This window comes from Lygodium microphyllum, chromosome 24, assembly GCF_053477565.2.
Source record: "Lygodium microphyllum isolate KBCC chromosome 24, Lygodium_microphyllum_v1.1.10, whole genome shotgun sequence".
NCBI classification, from domain to species: Eukaryota; Viridiplantae; Streptophyta; class Polypodiopsida; order Schizaeales; family Lygodiaceae; genus Lygodium; species Lygodium microphyllum.
Window position 1 is genome coordinate 78,135,039 of NC_141158.1, and position 27,189 is coordinate 78,162,227.

General features: G+C 44.3%; 1 protein-coding gene across 1 annotated transcript in view; it reads left to right on the forward strand.

The window, feature by feature from the left end:
* Positions 1 to 1,088: 1,088 nt before the first annotated feature.
* The window catches only part of LOC148015268 (chaperone protein dnaJ GFA2, mitochondrial-like), a 59,322-nt gene continuing 33,221 nt past the window's right edge, over positions 1,089 to 27,189 (forward strand). The window contains exons 1-8 of the mRNA XM_087665408.1: positions 1,089 to 1,196; positions 1,269 to 1,415; positions 1,734 to 1,921; positions 8,275 to 8,350; positions 8,434 to 8,520; positions 8,629 to 8,714; positions 8,804 to 8,887; positions 9,049 to 9,087. Of these exons, the coding sequence (XP_087521534.1) occupies positions 1,835 to 1,921; positions 8,275 to 8,350; positions 8,434 to 8,520; positions 8,629 to 8,714; positions 8,804 to 8,887; positions 9,049 to 9,087 (459 nt within the window). The 5' untranslated portion in view covers positions 1,089 to 1,196; positions 1,269 to 1,415; positions 1,734 to 1,834. The remainder of the gene's footprint in view (positions 1,197 to 1,268; positions 1,416 to 1,733; positions 1,922 to 8,274; positions 8,351 to 8,433; positions 8,521 to 8,628; positions 8,715 to 8,803; positions 8,888 to 9,048; positions 9,088 to 27,189) is intronic.

Here is a 27,189-nt window from a genome sequence, read left to right on the forward strand (position 1 = left end):
GAGATACTTCCTTAAGATGTCTAGATTCCCCAAACAAAATAGTTTTTGTGTCAAGCCTTCCATGAAAACTAGCTGCTTCAACTCAATCGCTCATTCTTCTCTAGAACTTCTTTACTTCTCTACAATCCTTCATCTAACCATCTCCACTACTCAAGATGCTAGACATCAAACCAACGATGAACACCTTTCGGGAATAAAGACTTTGCCATTCTTGCATTCTCATGAATTGGGGCAAAGTGATACTCAAAGGCGTTATCACAAATCTAGATCGCCAAAAGTGAGGAGTTGATTGGGATTCTAGTCAGCAACACTGATCACCGATTTCCAAGTAGCAATAGGACCCTCGATTACTTTAGAATTCTCAATTCTAGTTGTAGTGGCATTGCTTAGCAAAAGATCTTCCCAACCTAAACTAGACCACCTTTCTCCTTGGATGGAGCCTTGATCGATGAGATGTTTGCTTATAGCTATTTTAGGAGTGAGATGCTAATCAGTTGAAGCAAGTGCATTGAAGATGGAGATTGTTTCATCACATTTTCAAAGGATGAGTTGCATTATGCTCTAATGAGGATGCGAGTGGCAATGTTGGATTAATCAAAGTTATACCAAAGGGTGCAGCAAAAAGGAGGTGTTGATATCTTGTCTTCCACTGGGCATAGGAAATCACACGTAGAGTGGAAACAAGGCAGGGCTTTGAGTCACTACTACTCCCTATATAGGTGCAATCGGTAGCAACGGCATGGTATAGCTACAAAGCCTGATACCAAGTGTGATGAACCTGCACTCGTTACGCACTCAACACGGCACAGAAAGGTAACACGATATGAGCTCAAGGTATACTCTTGTATTATTCAATCCAAAAGCGGGACAACATAGACACATCCCAGGACTACACCCTTGTGACGCCGCACATAAGAGGGTTCACCACTGGGCATAGGAAATCACACGTAAAGTGAAAACAAGGCAGGGCTTTGAGTCACTACTACTCCCTATATAGGTGCAATCGGTAGCAACGGCATGGTGTAGCTACAAAGCCCTTACAACCCCCCCCCTCCCCCCGAAAAGAAAAAAAAGAGTGTGAGACCTAAAAGTGACATAGGTTTAGTTTTTAAAGTTTTATTTTCCTGTTAATTTTACAACAAAACACTCTTACGAGCACCTTGTTGCCGCTCTTGTTTGTGCGAGGGCGTCCGAAGGTACTTCTTCTCATTTTAGTCAATTCACTGTGCGCCTGAAAACTCTGATTAAGCTTTATTATGGCGCATTAGGTTCTTTGTTACCAAGAATTATTGAGATTCTCCTTCCGGAATCCGAACCTTTGCAGTGAAAAATTCTGGGTTTTTGCCATTCAATCAATCATTCACAGTGCAACTACCCTGGGCTGCTCTCCCGAAGAGGTCTTCTTCAATTTGAAGGTATTATGAAGTTCACTCAGCATTGCAAGTTAATTGAAGGATGTTGTCTCATGTTGGATTTCTGTCAGCTTGATTGTATCACACTTAACTGCCAAGCCATAACTTGATTCCCTGATCTTCTTTAAAAAACTCAATCATGAATATCCCTCTTTGATATTAGCCTGTTCTGTCTCTCCTAGATTAACCTTAATGTTTACATTATACTTGTTAACTAGCGACGGCACTGGTTTCTGTTCCTGATTGCCAAATCCAATTTATCACAGCATTACATGTTTTTTCCTTGTGTTCTCACTTTTCTTCCTTCTTTTTTCAATGCAGGGTATTGGGTTTACACTGAGCTACAAACATGTGTTTACACAGCGTCATACGATTTGTTAGCCGAAAGTAGCTTGAGGGCAAATACAAGTAATCACAAGCACATGGGCAGGGTGTCCTTGAGGAAGTACACACGTATCTTCAAGAATATTGGAGAGTATGGCTCTTCAAGGCTGTCTCATGTCCCATTAGTAAGTGCTGTAGTATGCTAGAGTTTTTGTTGTTACACTTTCATGCGAAAACCATCTACAGGTGCTGATTGCATGTTATCTCAAGTTTGTAAAAACACAAAATAAATACGTGATTGTGCTGGTTATTTAGTTTTTGAGCGTTGTTCCAGCACTTTTTGTTCTATTTTCCCCACTTGGACATTCACTGGATGACATATCATTGAGTCAAATTTAGAAGGATTGTGCTGTTTCCAAATGAAATAAGCTCCTTGTGCTTGAAAGATTCCAAACCCTTGGCAAAGGAGTTGAAGAAGGTAGAGCAGATGTAGGATTCAATGGGGTGAATGGGTGCTTCCAAGAGGTCCATTAGGATGATGAAAAACTGAACAACTAGGAGCACTTCTTTATCAAGAACTTGATGGTATTTGGTGATGAATGCTTTGAAGGTGGGCATTGGTTGTTTAGAAGAAGTATACAGACGATACCTTGTCCCCTCTCCATGTTTCATTGTCTTTTTGAAAAGGCTTGAAGAATGCAATTCTTCTAGGGATTAAAAATGGAAATGTTGAATATAAGAAGTTTGCAAAAACCTTGATTATGCATTGGAGTTAGGTCAAATGCCATGTTCTCATTTGCAAAATGCATGTGCTTTAGCGTGCATCTTGTATTTGGTGCCATCTTGTTGTTGTAATAAGTTGCATGTGTTGAGAAACCCTTCACCCTTCACCCGTAGTTTGCGTTTTTGCATTTTTGCGTTTTGCATTTAGGGTTTGCGTTTAGTGTTTGTAGTCCCAAAAAGGGGCGCCATCCTAGACTGACTGTGTCTATTTATAGGCCACTTTCTCATTCATTCCTTACGGTTGATTCATTCAGTCCGTCACCTCCTCTCGTCAACCTCTTCAACTGCCCTCACACCTCTTCAGGAGGACATTGTGGTTCGTGGTTCGTGGTTGTCTTCATCATCTTCCTTGTGCTACGACACCCTTGTTCCCTTGTATCACATTCACCCCATGATTCAGAACTTCATCATTCCATTCATTAGAGTTTATTCTCTCTTCTCTTCTCTTTTCCATGTTTACCGAGTTCACTCTGTGTTCCTCCTCGCAAACCCTACTGTCTCGTTGATACGTCATCTTTTGACATGGTATCAGAGCTGGATCTACTCAAATAGTGGCGAAGGTTCCCCACTCCAGTGACGGCAAAGACCGATGGCGGGTTCGGCATCCCCTTCTCTTCTTCTTCCACTGCATCAAAATCTCGTTTTTGTAGGATTTAGGTGTTTTCAGCTTGCTGTCCATACCCGTTTCGTGGAGGACATCACAGTCTCAGCTGTCCCTTGCTGTCATCTACAGTCTGGCGCCTGTTTCTAGCCTTCCACCCGTAGTTTGCAGGTGTTTACAGTAGAGTGATTGTTGTTGATCACTTTTCAATTAGAAAACAATCTTGTTTTTATAGATTTCAGGTATTTTAGCTTGTTGCTCACATCCCGGATGCGGAGGACATTACGGTCCAAGTTGGCCATTGTTGTCTACAACAATTTGGCACATGTTTTCAGCCTATCACACACCGTTCGGAGCTGATTTAGCAAGCTGATTGCTATTGCTGGTTTTTCTTTGCGTTTTTAGTCTCTCTCTTTCCTCACTTGCGTCTTTCTACTGGTTGCAACCTCTTACTGTTGGTTACATCCTCCTCCCACTAGCAGCTCACTTTCAGCCCTTCCACTGTCCTTCCACCCCTTGTGGTGGACATTGCGGTTCGTGCTTCACACAACTGTTACACCCTTTGAGGGAGACATTTCGGTTCATGGTTCGTGGCTGACCTCTTCCACCTTTTCCACCTCTTTCTTCTTCAGCAAGGCACACTGGTATCCATGGCTTCTTTACCAACAGATGACTAGACTAGTGGGTGTTTCTATTGTGGTATCACTGGACACACCACCAATGCTTGCCGACTTTGACATTTGCTCACCTCCTCCTAAGTATATGCGTTTTCCACCAGGCACTCCTTGTGGCACCTCTCCTTTCTGGGCCACAAAGATCGTTCTGCATCGGCTATTAGAGTACTATGCTCAATGCATTAAGACGCATTCGATGCGCACTAAGTCCTTTCGAGCACATGCAGGATCGATTGGCGCTACGACCTCTTGGAGATCGTCGCAATGCCAGCAGCAGTCTTCTCCCACCTATTTTCGGGTACAATGGCTACCACGGCCTGCGGTTCTGCAGTCCGCTCCATCGAGAGACAGTGATTGTTTGATACCGTCTCCTCATTAGTCCGCTCCTTTGAGAGATAGTGGTTGCTCAATTCCTTCCTCTTCTTTGGCTTCTCGGTCCGCTCCATTAAGAAGCAGCGACTGTTGCCCACTCATTGCTCAGTTTGAGCCCCACCCTTCACCCTTGCCTACTCAGGTTCAAGAGACCACCTTTGGGAGTTCTTCACCACCCTAGATAACTTCTTTGGTACGATTGACAGCACTTTCTTCATTCTCAGACATTTCGGAGTTCATGACCCATGAGTTTTTGGATTCCCTATTCACCTCAGAGGGAAGTTCAGAGGGGGCTGATCTTTCTTTGCCATCGGAGGGGACATCTATATCTATTGTGACTTTAGAGGGGGCTCTTATTCCTCGAGTTTCAAAGGGAATCCCCACCCCTTGCTCAATCCTTGGTACCCCTGGCAGAGGCCTTTTACCTTCTTCTTCTATCCTTGGATGGAGTGGCTTCCTTCCAGTGGTCATCTCACTTATTGATACCCAGGATCTCGAGGATCTACCTAGATCGGGGCCTTGGAGGTTTAGCCGCGACTTGGTGACGAGGCCTTCGTATTCCTTGGATGGATGCACGGAGCTAGTGGCTTCTCTCCTGAGGTTGAGTTTCAGGTTCTCTAGTTCACTCTGTCTACTGTTCTTTACTGTAGATTACCTTTCGGGTGGAAATCTTGTGGATCCTCTACATCTTCTTCCTCCTCTTCTCTTGGTTAGCATAGAGCCAACTCCTGAGATCGAGTATGGGCATATCCTTATGGTTCTTGGCACCACACAAAGTCCGACATTCCTCCTATGCATTGCATGTTTTCATCATCTTTGTACTAGGGCGCTTGGGCAAGTGAACAATTTTCCCACGCAGGACACTGTCCAAGTGGCACCTGCTGCATGAGCATTCTTCAGCATGTAGCATTCCATCTCCACCTCACTCTTCTCTTCTTCCTCTTTTTGGGCCTGAGAGGGGGTGCTGAGAAACCTTTCACCCTTCACCTGCAGTTTGTGTTTTTGCGTTTTTGCGTTTTGCGTTTAGGGTTTGCATCCCCAAAAAGGGGCGCCATCCTAGACTGACTGTGCCTATTTATAGGCTACTCTTTCATTCATTCCTTACGGCTGATTCATTGAATCCATCACCTCTTCTCTCCAGTCTCTCCAACTGCCCTCACATCCCTTCAGGAGGACATTGTGGTTTGTGGTTGTTTTCATCATCTTCTTTGTGCTACGGCACCCTTGTTCCCTTGTATCACATTCACTCCATGATTCAGAACTTCATCATTCCATTCATCAGAGTTTTTTCTCTCTTCTCTTCTCTTCTCCATGTTTGCCGAGTTCACTTCATGTTTCTCCCCGCAAACCCTAATGTCTTGTTGGTACGTCATCTTTTGACAACATGGAATCCATTGTTTCATTCACGTGTGAAGCACATTGAGGTGCACTATGATTATGTCAGGGAGAGACTTTTTATAGGAGAGATCAACTTGGTTTATGTGCCAACACAAGACAACCTTGTAGCTTTGCCTTGTTAAAAGTTCAAAGCTTTTCGTGAAGCTTTGGGCTTACTCCCCTTTTTGGATTGATCTAGTCTATTGGGCATGGCACTTTCCTATACACTACTGCTAGCTCTTGTTCATTGCATCACTCCAGGGGGGATTTGCTGCCATGTTTTAATAGTGATATATATGGACACACTCAGGATTGCTGCCGGGGCAGTTTTTTCCCTCTTTAGGAGGCTTTTCCCCCTATCCTTGAATATATGCCTATTTACTTTTAGGGTGGTTAGGAACTATGGGGAACCGACCTACCTATACTCTCTATTGTGTCTATTTTGTTGTAAGAAGAATAAAACTATCTCAACTTCAACGTTACTTTGGTGATAGAACATGCCTTTTCCGCCCAACATCATAGGCAAGCCCAAAACTAGCAAGCTTTCATGTTGTTCATACTTCTTCTTCCACTCGTTTTTCGAAGACCTCCCATGTGGGTTCATCCTTTACCAATCCTCCAAATGATACTACTTCTAAAACAAAGAGGTGTAATTATTGCCAAAAGCTAGGGCATGGCATCATTGAATGTCATAAGTGCATTGCATCGGAGAATAAGGAGTCCAATCTTGCTGTCACCGATGAGATAGTCAACTTGCCAAGCATAAGGACTACACTTTTTCATCTATTGTTTGTATAATCCTTCTATGCACAATGCTTCTTTTTCTATCATTGGTGTTTTGACTTGGTATTTTGATAGTGGTGCTTTTAAGTATATCTCATCTATTTCTCATGTACCTAAGGGATGCATTGTTATGTGTGCAAACAATGCCTCTTGTGTAGTTGAAGGCATTGCTAATGCACATGTTACTACAGTTTTTGACACTTCGATGTCATTTCGAAATGTCCTCTATATGCTAGTCATGCAGAAAAACCTACTTTCCATCTCAGCCATTGCCACTTGTAGCTATTGAGTTGTCTTCAATGGCCCTTGCTGAGTGATTTATGATGATTAGGTACCTTCTTCTATTATATTGACCAACACTCTCACATTGGGGCTTTATCATGTTGATTCTTATGATCAACAACATGTTGAAATATCTATTGATCATGCTCTTTCAGTGAGTGATCCTTTAATGGCACATGTTTCTTCAAGGCAACATATTTCAGATTTGCTGATTTTTATTACGTATATTGATGATCTACTTATTATTGGGATCAATGTTGTCTAGACTCCAAAATGCAACATTATAACATTATTTAGCAACCACTTGCTATCGTTACTTTGGGTGTACTTTGTCCTCCTTTGGCTTTCCAATTTGTCCCCATTGAGGGCAATCCTTATATTGTAGACACAATATTCAGCTTCCCAATCAAGCACGATCATTGTGGTGGGTAGTGAAGAGTGTCTTCACACGTTTCAAGGGCACCAAGGATTTAAGCCTATGTTTGTTCAGTTATTATGCATGGATTCATGGATTGTGATTGGGTTGGTTATTTAGAAGATATTTTGATAGATCTTTTTATGAAGGCTATTTCTCCATCAAAGTTTCGAGCTATTTGGCTATCTCTACATTTTATACCTTTTAAAACCTGATAGGTCATTCATTGTTTTATCATAGGCCGCTACATCCATTAGGATGAATATGTGCAACCGTGACCTTATATCTTGTTGTTATTTTATTGTCCATAGATCGGTGTGTGGCCCGTCCATTGCATGGAGGGGGGGTTGCAAGGCATCTCATGGGCTTCACATTGATGCCCTTTGATCCATGTTTTGGGCTTGCTAGGTATTTAAACTACTATTAAAATAGTTGTTAGCCTATCGCTCTATGATCCTAGTGACACTACTATCAGGGTTCCTTATGATAGTTAAGCTGTTTGGGGTTAGGTTTTTCTATAAAAAGCCACCTAGAGCAATCTTAGTGCATGAAATGTGGCATTATTCTTTGTGGTCTCTTCGAGCATTGTACTCTCATTCATCAGTACATTGGCTTCCGTTATGATTGGTAAATATTGTGCATCAATTGTCTCTTTCCCTCTCTCTCCCTCTCTCTCCCTCTTCGTCTCTCTCCTTTCTCTCTTATTTATCGACAATTTTTACTTCATACCTGGGCCAACAGGTTGGTGGCAGACCCCATAGATGAATGGACAGACTTTGAAAGTTCCTTTCCAAGGTAAGGTTCTTTGAGATAAATGGAGGACTTCCTATTGGTGCTCAGATGAATGGGGGTAAAACTGCTTGTGGGCATTGCAACCTGCATGGAAAGCAATATACATTTGTTCAAGGCATTCCGAGTTGCTTAAGTTGATGGAATATCACATTTCTGCCAACCCAAAACTTATTTGCAATCATCCCTCTAAAGTTTAGCGACATTTAATATGGGCATTGGTCCAAAACTCTTTAAATTTTTGTTCTGAACAGTATCGCAATTTAACCAGTCAGCAGTACATGCACACAAACTAGTCTCTTATGATTATGCCATCTTAGTTGTTGTTACTATTTGTTTTGGATATCCCAAGGCATCAATCCTTTTTGTGTGCAAGTTGCAGCTATGAAGGATTATATTCAAAATGTGTATTGGATATAGATTGTATGTTCTGTTTTTGAAGAGTGCCATTTCTTTGGTCAGGACACAGTCAACAGAGTGTTATCTGCTCATCAAGCTAGAGGGCGTCGAGAGTTTTGTATCTGCAGTAGTTTGCAAGGTAGCATTACTCAACAAACTAGAGTTTAGTAATAAAACTATTTTCCATGCATGAGTTTAAATTCTCAAGTTCATAATATCCAGGTTCAAATTCATCAAAGCTGCCAAGCAACCAAAGGAGATTTTCATATGTCAACTGTACTTCATCAAATCGATATTTTCATGCCACAGGTTGAGTTTCAAGATATGTGGATATTCTTGCACTTCGTGTTTTTTTTGGGGGTATACAAGGCATTATTCTTTTTGTAATTGTTTCTTATTTTTTAAATAAATGTGAAGCCATCAACCTTATTCGGGATTATTATGAAGTTCTTGGTATCAGCCGACGGGCAACTGCATCAGAAATCAAGAAAGCTTACTTTGCAGTAAGTCTGAAATGCAAAAAGTGTGTGCTGAGAAGGCCATTGCTCAGATATAATTTATATCTAAATGTGTTGCAATTATTTTGCTATAGCTGGCCAAAGTACATCACCCAGATATGAACCAAGGTGACAGCAAAGCAGAAAAGAGATTTCAAGAGATACAAAAGGCTTATGAGGTACATTGTAAATCAGGAGTGCTGTATTGCTGGTCAGTCTTTAGTCTAACTGGCTGCACTACAGTAGTTCTCTATCATAACTGAAACAACTTATGACTGGATCTGCTTGTTGGCCTGATAAAGTAGTTCTCCAGTTTTACTTACACAACTTTTGATTACAGGTTCTCAAAGATGATGAAAAACGCTCTTTGTACAATCAGGTTTGTGACTTTGAAACTGTTGAACTAGACTCTGTATATGCTACTGAGGCTGACTGAGCTCTCTATTCATACAATGAAAAGATCTCAGAGAAAGCATTTGCCACTTTTATAACCTGTCGATAAAGACTAAGTATAAAGGTTGCAACCAGCAAACATTGGTTAATATCACTGGTGGCTGAGAATGAGAGACCTGTTGAGGGCTATATTTACTTGTATTGTATTATAGTCTGGTTTCAGATGTTCTGGCTCCTGGAAATCTGTAGTTTGTGGTGAAAGTTACAAAGAGTTCTCTAGTGTTGACTCTCATATACAGAGCTCATGTTTAGCACTCAGAAGCAAGTTGTTTCGATCTCTTGGAGAAATATATCGTCTTGCCCCCCTCCTTTTTCCCTTAAAATGCTAAAGCAAGGCCAAAATCTTCTCTCTGTCCACAAAAAAATACAAATTTTAAGTCCTAGAAAACCAGGCAACACATATGTGACAACCAGTCAATGCCACAAAGAAGGAAGACTCCAACTAGCTCTTATTGAAATGTATCTATTTTTTGGGGTTTTCCCAAGTTACAAGAGATGGGGTAAAACTCTACAAACATCACAAATGCAATTAAAAGAGAGTCATAGCCTTTTGGTGATACTGTTGATGGTGATGACGTGCTGCAGCAGATCTGTTTGAAACTTCCCGTGCAGTTGCCTACCTGTCCAATCAGTCGATATCCTTGTGTTTTTGGTCGAACTGTTGCCACCTGCTGTCATCATGCTTGAGCTGCAGCTTGCAGCTGCCTCTTCCCTTGCGTTATTTCTGTGGCCTGTTGACGTGATATCAGCTGCCACCTCTTGACCTTTGACTCGATTGGTTGTCACGTGTGCCATTGCAACCACTAACTCCTTTTCACCATGTGATCTTTTGTGTTTTTATGGTAGGTGATACCTTTGATTACCTTTGTGCTTCAGAGAAGGTTCGTAGGTGTTGGTTGGGTTTGCTAGCTTGCCATTTTAGTCTGTTAGTCTGTCATCTCCTGGTTGTAAGCTCTGTTAGAGTCTGTAATGGAGACAGAGGAGCTCTGATTGTGTTTGTCATTCAGTTTTATGTGCATTTCTTCCTCCGGATCAGCCTTGTCTGATATTGATCAACTCTAGACTGCAGTGATTCTGCCCAGCAGCTGCCCCGTCATCATTTTCACTGCCTAGATAGCAGTCCGACAATGCAGTCGACTAGCTGGCAGCAGTCAGCGCTGGCGGCCAGATTTCAGCATTTATGGCTATTTATTGGCCACTGGCTGGCTGGGGTAGATCATTCTTTTCTATCTTCTATAGGTGCTTTCACAGATTGCAGCATTCTTCTCCATCTTCTCTGAGGACTGCTGGCTGCACGCTCCGTCTCTGTCATAGTCTTTGGTGCTGTTATCATTTTCCATCTTGATATAGTGCCCTCACTGATGCTTTGGGCTGCGTACAGGGACCGATCAGTTTGCCATTGTATTCAACATTTGTTTCAGATTCACTGCAGATTTCTCCTCTCTTCTTGTTGTCCTCTCTCTTCTTCTTTTCTCTCTGTGTTCATGTTCCTTTGCTGATGCGCACTCACATGGTATCATTGCCTAAGTGCAGACATGGAGGTTCCCTTCAGAGAATACCACCCTATTGCTGAAAATGCGAATTTTCAGCTTGCTATTTGTTACAGAAAGCACAAAATTTTTATGTTTTATAGGTGCTTTATGTCAGAAGTTGATGCAGTGATGGAAGCATGGAAAACTACTGTAGTAGACTGTTGAACACAAGAGATAGAGGAAAGAGAAAGAGAAACATTGCAAAAGAAAAGAACACTGCACAAAGAACTCAGAATCAAAGAGATACTTGGGAAATGGAATCCATATACCAAGATATGAGACAATACATAACGAATACGAGTCATCGGCTATGAAAGCATTGGCACCTGCTCCTCTCCCTCCACCAGAACCTACCAGATGATGAATGACAGATGATGCATGATACCAATTGTGGTGGAGTGCTTGATATAGATAGGCAAAAATAATGCCATAAATGATATCAGGTTGGCCAGCAATAAATTCTAAAATAGCCATCATAAAATGCCATATAAAAAACCTAAATAATCTAGAAATGTCCTAGTGTCCTAGCCCATTGACATGTAGAGGCGCAACCATGAATTGACATATTTGTTAACACTTTCGACAAAGGTGGGACATGTCACATCTACAATTGTTTCCTTGTAGGTGTAGCTGATTATTCTCTCTATTTGAGCTCTTCTACAAACAAACACAATGGATTTAGTGTGCTTGTAGGACTCGAGAGATGGAATATCACCGGTTCCAAGGCTTTAATGTCTCACATGAGGAGTTTCTTCATACTCTCTTTGAGAGGCGGCATGATCGTCGCGAAGATCGGAGATCCGAGCTCGGTTTTGAACAAGAATTTTTTTAACTTGTAGAAGAGTTCTCAATATTCACTAGCCTTTTGGCATCGAGAGTATGTGAGACTCTTCTTTGGGAGAAGTTAGCCCCACTTGTCCTATGTGTTTTGGAACATGACGAGCATCTTAAAGAGATAGAAGCTAGTGGATCTAGCTCCACTAAATCTTTTATTGCAGGTACAAGAGGGGGAAACAAGAAGAAGGCAAATAATAACAAGAAAAAGGATGACAAGAAGGATGAGAAGAATTCTAAGCCCAAGTGCCCATCGCATGGGAAGGGCACTCATCTCAAGGAGTAGTGTTGGTAGAAATACCCCCATTTGAAGCCAAAGGATGGTTTGAAGGACTTGAAGGCTATCCCGACGACTATGGAGTTTGTTTTTGTATATCTACTTGAGGTGGATGATACCACTCTTGCTTTCTCCATTGAAGAGAAGTCATGGCTTGTTGATTGGCTTTAGGATCTTCATTCTGTTGAGATTCAGCAATCACACTCATTGATAGCCTCTTTGTATGGAGCTTCAGGGCCAAGGACATGCAGGCTTACCTATCCCATATACACAGTGGTGCCTACTGCAGTTTCCTACTTTCCTATAAAGCATTGTACTTGCTTCCTTTTCTTAATGCAATGATAGTACTCTTTTCTTTTCAGTGAAGTGTCAATGTCATTATCCACATACACAAGATTATGTTTATGAGTCCAAGTCTCAATCTTGGAACCTAATTCACTTGTGTAACAAACAGTGTCTTTGTCTTCTCCATCATGAGTCCACACTTCTCCTTCCATCCACCATAACTCACTGCCATGTCCTAGATCCCGCATCTTTCACATGGTATCAGAGCACAGACGGGCATGGCACTGCTCCTCCAACTCCAGTTCACTCTCATCTAGCTCAGTTTGAGCTCAGTCCAGCTCAGGCCAAGTCTAGGACCTCATCTCCTACTCTTTCTTCTCACTGCCCTGCTTGGCAGCCATTGCTACATAGCACATACCCTGCTCTGAACACTTATATCTCCTCATAGAGACCATATCTCTTCACGATTCCTTCTAGGGGAATCTTCCCCAACACAAAGTCCTTCTCCCTGGCACCTCACACCTAAGCATTATACACCCTGGAGTTCAACATTGCCAATCTTCTCTGCTTCTGCTTTGGGTGCCCTCCATAGCCAACAGGACCCAGCTCACTTGGAGCTTCTTGATCTCCCTCCACAGGCAGAATTTCAACACGATTTCTTCTGGAGAAATGTTCCTTGGCTCAGGGCGTTGCCTCCTGTCACTTTAAACACCAACATTGGTGATCTACAGCTCCAGCATTGCAGAAATTCGCTATCGCTGTCCAGATCTGCGCCGTGTCTGTTCGAGCTCCCTGCGTGCGCTGTGCTGTCCGCGATCTGGACGATTTCCATGGGGCTTTGATAGCCCTTGACATAAGCTTCCTAGACATATAAATTTTTTTGAAAATGATCAACTACAAGTCCTGCAATCTGAAAAAAGCCAAGCCCCTGTCCTAGAAACCCTAATTCCACCATAGCCAAAATCTCTCAAGCTCTTTTTTTCTCTCATTTTCTCACTCTTGACACTTTACCAAGCTAAAGCTCACTCTAATCCATTGTCCCAGCATCAAATCAAGGAGGGAAAGGGCCTGAGAAGATTGAAGAACGACTGAACAAGAAGAATCAAGCTCAACATCAACACTGACATAGTGTGTTTTCTACCTGTGTCTCTTGACACATTGTAATCTGCTCTTCTACCGATAAAATCTCAGAATTCTGGAGTTGATTTGCTGCTGATCTTGCAACCTCAACATGGGAAAAGACTCTCCAAATGCTCGATTCAAGGGAGTCGGGTTTCACACTTGGCAAACCCGCATCAAGCTCATTCTGATGAAGAAGGGTCTTTGGGCCATCACAAATGGCAAAGAGAAGAAACCTCGAGATGCGGACCTTGCAGTTACTTGGCAGAAGAATGATGACAAGGCACAAGCCATCATCAAACTGGAATTGGACGACAGTTACATCCATCATGTGGATGCCTGTGACACGTCCCATGACACTTGGGATAAATTGGATACCTTATTTGGTGCACAGTCAAAGTCGTCTAAGTATGGTCTATTAATTGAATTTTTCCGACTTGATATGAAGCCTCATACATCCCTGGCATCCCATCTGAACTACATGGAAAGCCTGCTTACTCAACTTGCAGGAATAAAGCTAAAAATGGATAAAGATGTTTGTATTGGTGTCTTGTTAAAAAGTTTGCCTCCTGCTTATGATAATGTATCAACCACTCTAACCAATATGCCTGATCCTCAACTTGTTGATATTAAAGCCTCTCTGCTAGAGGAAGAAAAGAAACTTAAAAGCAAAGAAGAGCCTGGCACTTCAAAGGATAAACAAATGTTATATGTAAACAACAGATACAAAGGTAAAAAGGAACCGCTCTTCTGTGACTTCTGCAAAAGGACCGGACACACTGAGAAGTTCTGTCATGCTAGAAAGAGGTCCCAAAAGGCCTATCTTGCAACTGTGAAAGAAGAAGAAGACCATGGACCAAAAAATAAAGAAGAAGATGAAGATGAAGACCACCAGGATCAGAAGGACAAGACTCATCAGTCCTTCTACTCTCATTACTCTGATAGACTGTTTTAAAAACCTTGTATTTCCTTGCCCTAATGCTTCCTGCCATAAGCTTTGTAAACTCCTCATGTAACTTGGCATTACAGTCCCTGTACACTTTGTGAGGCCCCTGTTACAGCCTCTGGATGTGTCAGAGTGCAGCGGTGCGGAAGCGTAGGACTGAGAGAGAGAGAACGCAGAGAGAGAAGGGAGAGAAAGAGACAGTGTACACTGAAGATCTGCTGTATAAAGAATGTTGAATACAAAGATATACACGGGCGCAGTGCGCTGGACTGCGTGTCTCCACCTCGACGATGCGACCTGCTGTCCACCTCGAAGTCTGCTGCAGTCTGCACTGTCTGCTGTCTGAAATCTGCGAACAGAGACAGAGATCTGCACGGCACCGGTCTGTAATCTGCGACAGAGAATGAATACCAGACTGCTGAAAACGTCAGCAATAAATAGGCGAAAATCTGCCTAGGATGGGGCGCCAAAATAGGGCGCAGCCTGATAAACATCAGCTGCAGGCAGTCGGACTGCCACGTGGCAGTCCGACTGCACAGTCCGACTGTACAGCTGGACTGTGCAGCTGCTGCCTGCTGCTGCCTGCCTGAAACAGGCTATGATCTCTGTTGCCTGCCTGAAACAGGCTATGATCTCTGACACCCCCTCTCAGAGCCTGGACAAGGCAGAAGCCTGAGGGATCTGGAATATTGCCGAAGTAGAGCCGGAGGAAGCGCCTTCGTAAACAAATCCGCAAGATTATCCTCCGTCTTGCAATACTCCACAGTGATGGTCTCATCCAAAAGCTTTTCTCGGATGAAGTGGTACTGGATCTCAATGTGCTTCGTCCGGGCATGAAAAACAGGGTTCCTCGCCAAGGCAATGCAACTCTCATTGTCACATCGCAGCAATGTAGGACGAGTCTGGGGGCACCCAAGCTCCTCCAACAGTCTCCGAAGCCACACAACCTCGCATGTGGTGGAAGACGCGGCCCGATACTCCGCCTCAGTAGACGAAAGGGCTACCGTGGGCTGCTTCTTGCTACTCCAAGAAATAACACCTGCACCCAAAGTAAAGCAGTAACCTGTTGTAGACCGCCTGTGGTCCACGTCACCGGCCCAATCCGAGTCGCTCCAACCTGCAAGTACAAGATCTGACCCATCTGTCCCTGCGGGGTAATGAATCCCCAAATCAGACGTCCCCCTCAGATACCGAAGTATCCTCTGAGCAGCCTGCCAATGCACCGTCTTAGGTTCACTCATGAACCCTGCCAAGAGCCCAACAGCAAAACATAGATCAACCCTGGTGTTGAGAAGCCAAATCAAAGACCCTATCAACTGTCGATAGCGGGAAGCATCCGCCAAAGGAGAAGCTGAGTGGGAAGTGGCCTTCCAGTTCGGATCCATAGGAGTAGAGAGGGCCCGACAATCATCCATCTCAAAAGACACCAAGAGCTCCTGTACATATCTCTGTTGGGAGAGAAAGATCCCCCTCTGAGACTGAAAAATCTCATGTCCTAAAAAGAAATGGAGTAGCCCCAAATCCGTCATCTCGAACGTCCGATGTAAAGCTGACTTTGTCTCCTGGACCTGCTGTGCATCATCACCTGTGACAATCAAATCATCAACATATAATACAAACAGCACACAACCTTCCTCGGAAGTGTGCACATACAGCTGCGGATCGGCCTTGGACCGCCGATATCCCAACTGAGTCTGGAGGAACGAATCAATCTTCTCGTTCCAAGCTCGCGGGGCCTGCTTGAGACCATACAGGGCCTTCTTCAACCTGTAGACTTTCCCATCTGAAGAACCAAAGCCAGGAGGCTACTCAACGTAGATCTCCTCCTTCAAATCACCATTCAGGAAGGCCGACTTCACATCCAGCTGATAAACAGGCCATCTCCTATGGCCAGCCAAAGCAAGAACAGCTCTGATGGTTGCCATACGAGCTGTAGGGGCAAAGGTGTCATGACAGTCAATCCCTGGGCGCTGGGCAAAACCCTTAGCAACAAGGCGAGCCTTGTGCTTATCCAAAGTACCATCACTGAGATATTTGGTCTTGAAGACCCACTTGACTCCAATCACCTTCTTCTTCGGGGGGCGTGGCACAAGTGACCAAGTGCCATTCCTCTCAATAGCCTCCAACTCAGCTTCCATAGCTTTCTTCCATGGGGCGGACTGTAAAGCCTCCTTCATGGAGGTGGGCTCTCGATCCTGCATAACTCGGGACATCAAACAATAATTGGAGCACACAAGCTCCGAAGAATGCGCCTGGTGCCTCCGTGACCGCCGCGGACCATCCTGCGGTCCCCACTCCTCAGGAACCCCCTCGATCCCTGAATCACGGAGTGTGTCACGGGCCCAGCGAGGAGGAGGCCGAACCTCCCCTCGTCGTTCTCCATCAGTAGAAGACTCTGGAATGTCCACCAGTGGTAACTCCTCAGAAGGATCCGGTGGAACAGTAGACTCTGTGTCAGAAACAGAATCATAATCAAACGGCACAGGCTCCAGTGGAACTGTAGAAGGAGCCAAACTCTCCCCTAGATCTCCAAGAACGGGATGCTCCTCACCCGTTGAAGAAACCGGAACCTCCACAAACCGCACATCACGGCTAGTATATACATCCCGCTTGACGGGATCATACAGTCGGTAGCCTTGGGACTGGGAGCTGTAGCCAACAAATACCTGTCTGCGGGAAGCCGCTTCGAATTTGTCACGGTGAGCTTTGGGAATGTGAACATAGGCATCACACCCAAAGACCCGAAAGTAAGAAACATCTGGCTTCGTCCCAAAATACGCCTCAAATGGAGTCATCCCTTCCACGGCCGAAGTAGGAGATCGGTTAAGAATGTGGACTGCAGTAGCCACAGCCTCGGCCCACAGAACCTGGGGGGTCTGTCGGTGCTCCATCATGGTGCGCGCCATCTCGATCACACTGCGGTTCTTCCGTTCGAGAATACCATTTTCTTGTGGAGTATTCGTATTGGCAAACTCCTGGTGAATTCCTCTATCTGCACAAAACCGAGCAAATTCATTAGAGACAAATTCACCTCCCTTGTCGGATCGCAAGGTCTTCAACTTCCGGCCTGATCGGTTCTCCTCAAAGAGAAGCCAATCCTTGAAGTGCGAGAAAGCTTCTGATTTTAGTGCCAAAAAGTAGGCCCATGTCATCCTGCTATAGTCATCCACGATCAGCATGAAGTACGAGCTCCCACGCAGGGACTCATTCCTCATAGGGCCACATAGATCCGTAGATACTAACTCCATCGGTGAAGTAGACCGCCGTGAAGCGGTGTGGGGGATGGCATCCCTATGCTGCTTCCCCCTTATGCAGGAGACACATGGCTGCTGGCTCACCACTATATCCGGTAACCCTCGAACAAGCTGTCCCCGTGACGCCTTCCGAAGATAGTCATAGTTCAGGTGACCAAACCTAGCATGCCATAATTCAGACTGTGACTGTGATGTAAGAAGAATAGTAGAGAGGGCAGTGGAAGACTTCAGTTTGTAAATGCCGTTCTCCTCATATCCAGATGATAGAACCTTCCTCGATTCACGATCAAGGACTCGCACTGTAGAACTGTCAAACTCCACCAGAAGACCAAGGGAACAAATCTTATGGACTGAAAGGAGATGGTACCCCAATCCTGGTACATGCAAAACCTCTGAAGTATGGGTGCCACCTCGTCCATCCGGAATAAGCTGCATCTTACCCCGACCTGCAATAGAAACTGAAGAGCTGTCTCCAATGAGAACCTGCCCACGCGAAGGTCGCAGCTGGGCAACACCATCTGATGAAGGAGTCATGTGCCGTGAGGCACCACTATCAATAATCCACTCTCGAGATTGGGAAGCCGCCATCGCAGCATCAGAAGCATTCGGTGAAGCGTCCTCAATGACAACTAAATGTAGAAATGCAGCTGATGAGGGTGCAGCCACCGCTCCAGAATCCTTGGTGTCCTTCTTCTTGGTGTCCTTCGAGTCTTTGTCAGGGCAATCCTTCTTCCAATGGCCAGTCTTTCCACAAATATGGCATGTGGAGTCTTTGTCCTTGTCCTTCTCCTTGTCCTGCTTGGACTTGTTATCCCCCTTCTTCTTCTTTTGGTCCTTCCCCTTCTTCTGAGAGGCTTGACCTGTCAATGCCTCCGTCTTGGAAGCATTCTGTCCCTTTAACTGTTCCTCTTGGTCCAAGACCATAGGAACCAACTCCTCCCACCGAAGAGTAGACTCTCGCCCCGAAGCAATAAGGGCAGAGTAAAATGTACTGAATCGTGGCGGCAACTGGGACAAGAGTGTAATCGCCATGTCTTCGGAGGAGATCGGCTTCCCCGCATTCTGAACCTGCATCTGTAGCTGCCTTAGCTTGTTAATGTGTTCCCTTAGCGAAGAAGACTTATTGACGGACAAGGTCCGCATCTGTACCTCCAAAGAAACCCTCTTCATCAGGGTCATCCGATTGTACATTTGATCAAGCTCCAGCCATATCTCACGAGCCACCGTCAAGTGCTCGATGTGAGCGATCACGGCTGTAGTGCATGATAGAAAGAGAAAGGATCGAATCTTGGCATTCAGTTTGTCCCAATGAGACTGGGCCCTGGCCAACTCCGCACGAGCATCGGAAGAGAGTTTGGACTCATCTCTTACCGAAGGCCGGTCAATATCTTCCTGTACCAACTCCGCCAAATCATAGGACTCCAGAATGGCCAACATCATAACGCGCCAAATGCGGTAGTTGTCGCCGTCGAGCTTCTGATCTGTAGGAAGAGCCAGTAGGACAGGCACCTTCCGGTCCATAATCGCCTGGAACTCCAAGTCCATCTCTGTAGACATCTTCACCTGCAATGCCTTCTCAAACGCAAAAGCAGCCCCCTCTGACTGAGTAGACTCAGCCTGCTAAGGCTCTTCAGCGTCCCGAAGCTCCTTCACCCGCCGGAGGCGATGAAAAAGCAAAACCTGCACTTTTAGGTTGAAAACTCAAACTTTCTCCGCGACAAACAGCAGTAAACAGCAGCAAATCCACCACCTGTACTCCTTTCCTGTGCGCCCACACTCGTTTCAGCCTTGTTCCAAGGCGCAGCCCTCCTGTCTGCCCTTGAACGCAAAAAACGCAAATTTGTGTCGCGATGGAAACTCCTCTTCAGGTTGATTCTGCGCTCAGTCAGCCCTCAAACACTGCTCTGATACCATGTCAGAGTGCAGCGGTGCGGAAGCGTAGGACTGAGAGAGAGAGAACGCAGAGAGAGAAGGGAGAGAAAGAGACAGTGTACACTGAAGATCTGCTGTATAAAGAATGCTGAATACAAAGATATACACGGGCGCAGTGCGCTGGACTGCGTGTCTCCACCTCGACGATGCGACCTGCTGTCCACCTTGAAGTCTGCTGCAGTCTGCACTGTCTGCTGTCTGAAATCTGCGAACAGAGACAGAGATCTGCACGGCACTGGTCTGTAATCTGCGACAGAGAATGAATACCAGACTGTTGAAAACGTCAACAATAAATAGGCGAAAATCTGCCTAGGATGGGGCGCCAAAATAGGGCGCAGCCTGATAAACATCAGCTGCAGGCAGTCGGACTGCCACGTGGCAGTCCGACTGCACAGTCCGACTGTACAGCTGGACTGTGCAGCTGCTGCCTGCTGCTGCCTGCCTGAAACAGGCTATGATCTCTGCTGCCTGCCTGAAACAGGCTATGATCTCTGACAGGATGTCCATCATGTTTTGGTGCCCACACTTAGCCTTTTCTGCGACAGCCTCTGGTGTCTACCATGTTTGTGGTGTGCCCACACTTTGCAGGTGGTTCTCATTACAGCCTCTACACACTTTGTGCCTTTCTAGTTGTGATTGAGGAGGGATGTTGAGATTCAGCAATCACACTCATTGACAGCCTCTTTGTATGGAGCTTCAGGGCCAAGGACATGCAGGCTTACCTATCCCATATGCACAGTGGTGCCTACTGCAGTTTCCTACTTTCCTATAAAGCATTGTACTTGCTTTCTTTTCTTAATGCAATGATAGTACTCTTTTCTTTTCAGTGAAGTGTCAATGTCATTGTCCACATACACAAGCTTGTGTTTATGAGTCCAAGTCTCAATCTTGGAACCTAATTCACTTGTGTAACAAACAATGACTTTGTCTTCTCCATCATGAGTCCACACTTCTCCTTCTATCCACCATAACTCACTGCCATGTCCTAGATCCCGCATCTTTCACACATTCGAGTGATCGAATGGTGACAATTCTCACATCAGAGTCACTATCTATGGAACAATACAAGGGAGATGAGGAAATAGATAGCTTTTGTAGAGTATGGGTTCACAATAGTTAGTGTTTCTTAGTGGAGCGGACTGTGGAGTTGAAGAAGAGGAAGGAGTCAAACAGTCTCTATCTCTTGAAGGAGTCGATTGACAAGAAGACGGTATTCAACAATCACTGTCTCTCAGTGGAGCGGATTGTAGAACCGTAGGATGAGAATTCCATTGCACTCGAAAATGGGTTGGGAAAGCCTCTATAGCGCATTGTGACAGTCTCTAGGAGGTCATGGCACTTGCCGATTCTCCTTTTGCTTGTACGGACTTAGTGTGTATCAGATGTATCTTATTGCCTCGAGCGTAATACTCTAATAGCCAATGGAGAACAATCTCTATGGCATAGAAGAGAGATGTGGCACAAGGATTGTTGGGTGGTAGACGTTGTCATGGGGATGTGAAATTTTGAGATGCTTTAATCTTGTTGATAACATTTCATTAAGTTATTAATCAAATGTGCAAGGTTGTTTTAAGCACATGTGATGCACATGGCAGTAATTTCATGGTAATAGGCCAAGGACCCTAAGGATGTAGTGGGTGTCAAAGGCAAAAGTTGTGATAAGTTATGCTAGTTGGGCTTTGGGGTCAGTTGGTATCAGTTTTAGCCTTAGGACAATTATTTGGCTAATAAGTGTCGGTGGTGACACTAGGGACTAGCATTAATTAATGAATTAATTAGTGCCAATCTAAGGGTCAACAAAGGTTGGGGATCACTCCAGGTTGCAAATGGCCTAGTCAATTTAATTGTGGATGGGCAGGTTTAATTTTGGGCAGGATCAAAAGGCTGAAATTAATTTTTAGGATTATTTAATTTTGAAAATTAATTGAATGGCTGGATAATGCTGATAAATGGATTTAGAAGGCTGCCACTTGGCAAAAATGCCCATGTAAGTGGGAAAAACATTTTTAGGGGCTGGTGGAGTCTATTCCAAACATTGTGAGAGAAGAGGAGGTTGTTAGAGAGAGGAAATATTGTTGATGCGATTTTAGCCACCATGGACCAATCCTATAGTAAGTGACAGCAATTTGGAGCCCTCCAGTAGTAGGTGACAACGGCCCAAGGTTCTTTTGGTGGAGGCAACAACCTTTTGAGTGGCCCTAAGCTATAGGTGACAACTTCCATGGATATTTGAGCAGGGCAGCAGTAGTTTTTCAGCATTTCTCGTGATGAAACTCTTGAAATTTCTCTCTCTATAGCATTCTCTCACATCCCCCAGCCACATCACTCAAGTTATCTCAGCATTTTCCAGCAGTTTTAGCCATGAGAGGAAGAGATTTCAGTCAATCTTTGTTGTAAGCCCTATTTTACAGCAAAAAGCAGGGTCTTGATAGCTTCCTCGGGATACGTGCTTAGGATTGAGGGCCTAGGACTTGAATTCTAGCAGCTGAAATTGAGGAATTTCAGGGAGATTATAGAGGCCAGCTAACCAAATTTGGGGCTGAATTTGTATTTCAAGGAGTAGGGTGAAAGCCAACCCCAAGTAAACCAAGGGGCAAATTGGTTTGGATGCTTGCTAGTCAGTTTGGACAGCAAGAGACACTTGGATTAGTGGAGGAGATCTACTCCTTCCATTTGCAATATGGGATAAAGAAATATTGCAAGGGGTGCTAGTTTTGGGGCCAATTGGGTGTCCAATGTCCAAGATTAAAGTGTGCATTTTCAGTTTATGTGAAATTTATGCATGCTGTAATTAGTGTTAAATCCAGTTATTTACCACCCTATCTGCGAATGAAGTCTAGTTTCAGATGCACACACCTCGGTGGTGTGGAGGAAAGATCAAAGTTGATAGTCTTTGGTGGTATGACCGTTCTTGCCGTAGTAGGAGCACCTAGTAGACTTTCCATTTGTTGAGGGAAAAGCCATGGTATTGGTGTGTCAACCTAGACAAGGGAGGGTAGGAGGAAGAAGAAGAGAAGGGTATTTCTTGGTGATGTACCGAGCCGAATTCGCTACTTGTCTTTGCCTTCTTTGATGTAGAGGATCTTTGTGGCTCTTCTAGCACCTTTGGCTCTGTTACCATGTCAAGAAAATGCAGTATGCTCTGATACCATGTTAAGAAATGATTGTTGTGAAAGCAAACCAGAGAGATAGTAGGGTTTGTGGAAAGAAACATAGTGTGTCTATGACAAACATTGAGAGAGGAGAAATTCAAAAAAGACAGAGTAAAAAACTGACAAAGCACTAAATCATGCTAAGTAAACAAAGCTGATACAACGGAGTTGAAGCTTTGAAGATGACTGCAGAGTCCTATTTGAATCAAGCGGTAGCACTTGAAGGAAGCTTGCATTGTAGAGGGGGCGAAATGCAATCCTCTAGCAGTAGGATGTTGAAGATGTATGTTAAAGGTGAAGGATAACTGTCAAGGGAGCGGAATGTAGTTCTCAGATGCTGTTGAAGTCGAGGAAGGAGATCACTAGCTATAAACGTGTACTTTGAAAGATGAGAATCAATAGGACGGCCTACTAGATGAGAAGATCCAACTCTTGATGGAGCCGGAACTGCCAAAATGCAAGTATTTGAGGTAGCATTGCTTGCTGGAGCTGTTGCTGATACCATGGATGTGTTAGATTGTGAAACATAGCTTGAGAGGCTGATGCCAGGTTGAGAGCATTTTCGCTAGGTAGAGAGGGGTGATTTGGCAACAAAAACGGAGGTGATTGCTGATGCCAAATGGAGATGATGGTCGCTAGGTGGAGGAAGAGAATCTATAGCCAAAAACGTAGGTACAATTTGACGCTAGGTGGTAGAGATGGCTGCTAGGTGGAGGAAGAGAATTTGTAGCCCAAAACACAGCTTGGAAGAAGATAGGTCGCTTTGTGTAGGGAGAGATGAAGACCATGAAATGCAATGTGCTTTGGGTGGTGTGTGAGCAACAATGGAGTGGAAGAGAGTGATAGAATGTCGAAAGAAATTAATATGGATGAAGTAAGTGCCATATGTATATGCATAAGACTGTGTAGAGTATCGCCCACTGAAGTCTCTTGGGTGGTGCTCCAACTCTCTCGGAAGGTGCCCAGCAAGCCTTTTTGGGGCTGTAAATGGAAACCAAAATAGGAATGAAGGAGGTGAAAATGTATTGAATGATTGGGTTTCTCAATAATGTGGACCTTTAGGCATGGTCTCCCTTGGGAAGGCCAAGTATTTGATGCTAATTGTTGATGCTTTCAACAAATGTGTGGTCGTACTTCTTGGTGTATAAGAGTGAGGTGCACTCCAATTTTTGTGAGTGGAAGGTGTTTACTAAAACACAAATGTCTTTCATGGATTGAGTTGTATGAGCTTGACCATGGTGGTGGGTTTTACTCTAATGTATTTTATAAGTTTTGCAAGAATTATGGCATTTGGATGGAGTTTCCCCGTTTGAACTCACCATCCGAGAATGGTGTGGTGGAGTGCGCCAATTGGACCATGCTCGAGATGGCTTGGATCCATGTTGGAGCATTGGAGTCTGCCTTTTCCCCTTTGGGGTGAGGCGGTTGCTACAATGGTGCATATCCGCAATAGGTCTGTGACTTCTGCATTACGAGACACGATTCCATACGAGGCTTTCTTTGGGGAGAAGCCTTCTTTATCCCACTTTCTCATCTTTGGATGTGACGCTTAGGTCCATGTGGACAAGAAGAAGTGAGACAACAAACTTTACCCAAAGTCAAAGAAGCTTATCTTCGTGGTTTATAGCACTACCACAAAGGGCTATAGGCTCTATGACCCATTTGACACGAAAGATTGATGTGAGCGGTGATATTATCTTTGATGAGGCTTTAGCCTTTGGATGATCCCATTGATGGTGATGCATGTGTAGATGGTTCTTCACACACACATGCACGCACGCACGCACACATACCCCCCCCGAACCCTATTTGCACCCCTTCTTTGTTTTTGACTCCTCCCTCTTCATCCTGTCCTTCTCTCCCTTTTACTTCCCTTCTACCCTTGCTAGCTTCTTCTATTCCTTTTTGATTGAGTGTTTCTACTCCTTTCCCATCTCCACAAGTGTGTTCTGGGAGACTTGAGTTATTCGAGGAGTCCTCTTCTTCTGATGAGGGGGATGTACTTTTACCCATTGAAGGGGAGTTCCTTTCCTAGACAAGTGCTTTATAGGTACTGGAGGCCTGTTGGTGTCCTCGTAGCAAGATGAGCCTATCACTATCTCAGTGGTATTGATGGCTCATGGACAATGCAGGTGTTACTAAATTTCCTGTGACCCCTTTAGGCCTACGTAGATTAGCTAGGATATGGGCCCAATGGGATAGTTCACTCTTTGTGAACTCTGCTCTAATGTCCCAGATTCTTCAGGATCATGAGCTTGCTACAATTAATGAGGCTCTTGGATAGGATATATGGTGCCATGCTATGTAGGAGGAGCTCGATTCTTTTGAGCTAAAATAAACTTGGGATTTGGTTCCGTGTCCACAAAAGTGGAAGGTGATCGGTGTGAAGTGGGTCTTTAAGACCGAGTACTTGGCTGATGGATCCTTGGACATGCATAAAGCTAGGCTTGTTGCCAAGGGATTTGCTTAGAGGGTAGGGTTGGATTATTTAGAGACTTTTGCACCTATGGCTTAGATGTCTACTATTTGAGCTATTTTGACTCTTGCAACCCTTTGCCGCTAGCATGTCTTTAGATAGATATCAAGTTTGCCTTTTTGAACGGCATCCTATAGGAGGAGATTCATGTTTCATAGCTTCTTGGTGTTCTTGTGTAGGGGAAGGAGGATCATGTCTACAAATTGCGTAAGGCCCTCTATGGCCTGAAGCAAGCTCCTCAGGCTTGGTACCAAAGGATTGATCGATTCTTCTTATAGAGTGGCTTCCATTGATCGGATCATGACCCCAACCTTTATTACAAAGTTGTGGGTGACAGGAGTGTTTTAGTCATCTTGTATGTGGATGACTTGATTATCATAGGGAGTGACTCACAGAAGGTTGATCAAACTTGTGAGATCTTGCAGTAGGACTCGGTACGTTGCTAGCTCCTATGCTCGGGGATGAGCCCATTTAGCTCTATGGTTGGGAGGTGAGTCTAATGGTCTGATGTCTAGTCCTATATGCTTGTGGATATAGCTTGTGTTGTCTCTCGTGTGTAGGTTGGATCCTAGGTGGATGTTTCAGCTTGTGTGCCAACCTTTGTAGTTGGTTGGCTCATCAATGTACAAATAGGGATCTGTTAGTGCAACAACCACCAATTGGAGCAAAGTGTGATGAAGAAAATTGCTGAAAATGCAAAAACAACCTGCTATAGATGAAAATGCAGATCAAGCTGATGCTAGGAAGTGCACAAAAACTGAAAATGCAGCAACTGGCAGCTAGAATGATGATGTGGCGGTCAGGGCAGCCTGATCAGCAGTTACTAGAAGTAGGCCAACAGCTCGACGAAGCTGGAAAGTGTAAACACAGCAGCCTAGTTTGTTCATAGCAAAAGGTTGCACAAGTGACCACTGGACCAGATAGCTCTGGGATGAAGCAAACACAACAATAGAGGACCTCCGAGGGCTATCGATAGTAGGTTGGCCTACTCAAGACAATAAATGTAATAGTGTGAAGGATGGCGACAATAGCTGGAGTGTGTTGAATAGGCACTAAAGTAGTCGTTGAGGCTGATGGAGATGACGATGAAGCATGTCAGAAGGGATTTTGGATATGCAAAGTGGATGACGCACATTGACATCTCCCTCAGCCCATTCCCAACAAGAGTCATCAGCTTTTGGATTGCTCTACCCTTGAGCATTCTGTATATTCAGTCATTTACATTCAGCATTCGTTTAATTTCATGAGATTCCACTCTCCCCTATTTTTGCATTTTTTGCATTATAGTCTAAGTTATTGTGCTCTAGTTGTGTTTGCATATTCTACGTTTTCTCAATGCAAACCCTAACATATCTCCATAGTCTTGGTATGGACTGAAGATGTCCTTGTCCTATAGTAGTGGGAGTAGAGCCCCTCGTGTACCCCTAGGTCAAGAGAGGGATGAGTCTGAGAAGGTAGAGGTAGAGCATGTTGATTCTTGCCATACTTGGTGGACCTTGAGGGAGGATATCTATGTGCATCATAGTTTGGCAATGTAAATCTGACTTTCAAGTCCATCATGGGAAGTTTGGATAGTGAGCAGTGTTTGCTCCTAGCGTTCTCACCAAGGGGGACATTTTGGTAGTTTGGCTGAAGGCGGGGAATCCATGGTCATAGTGTTTTTTTTTGCGGGTTTTTGTGACAGACATACATATTTGTCTATTTTTGTGAGCACACTTTCATTGCTGCATCCACTTTTGACATGGTATCAGATTGCAGGATCTAGGTTCCTGTTGCTTGCTGTTTTTCTGCTGATCACAGGTCTTTCTTACCTCTTTTAATAAGCCGATTGATTTCATCGTGTTTGTGGTCTCTGCCAGCGTCTTTTGCACAAGAATTTGCATTTTCAGCCTGCATCGGCATTCAGCCCTATTTTTGTCAGTTTCCTTTATTTATTGCTTAATTCAGCCCGTGTTTTGGTTTTCTAACCTTGATTGCTGGTTAGGCGATTGTGCATACAGGTCATTTTTACTGTTTCAGGCATTTTTTGGTGTATTTTTACCTTCTTGCAAAAGTCAACCTTATCCTTTGATCAGATTTTGGTTTCCACCACATGTGAATTCTCATTTTGTGTAGTCTTTGCTATTAGTTCGATTGTCTTCTCTCTTTGTCCACCTTCTATCCTATATCTTCTCTTCCTATCCTCTCTAGATAATGAAAAACCCTAAAATGGGGAGCGGTT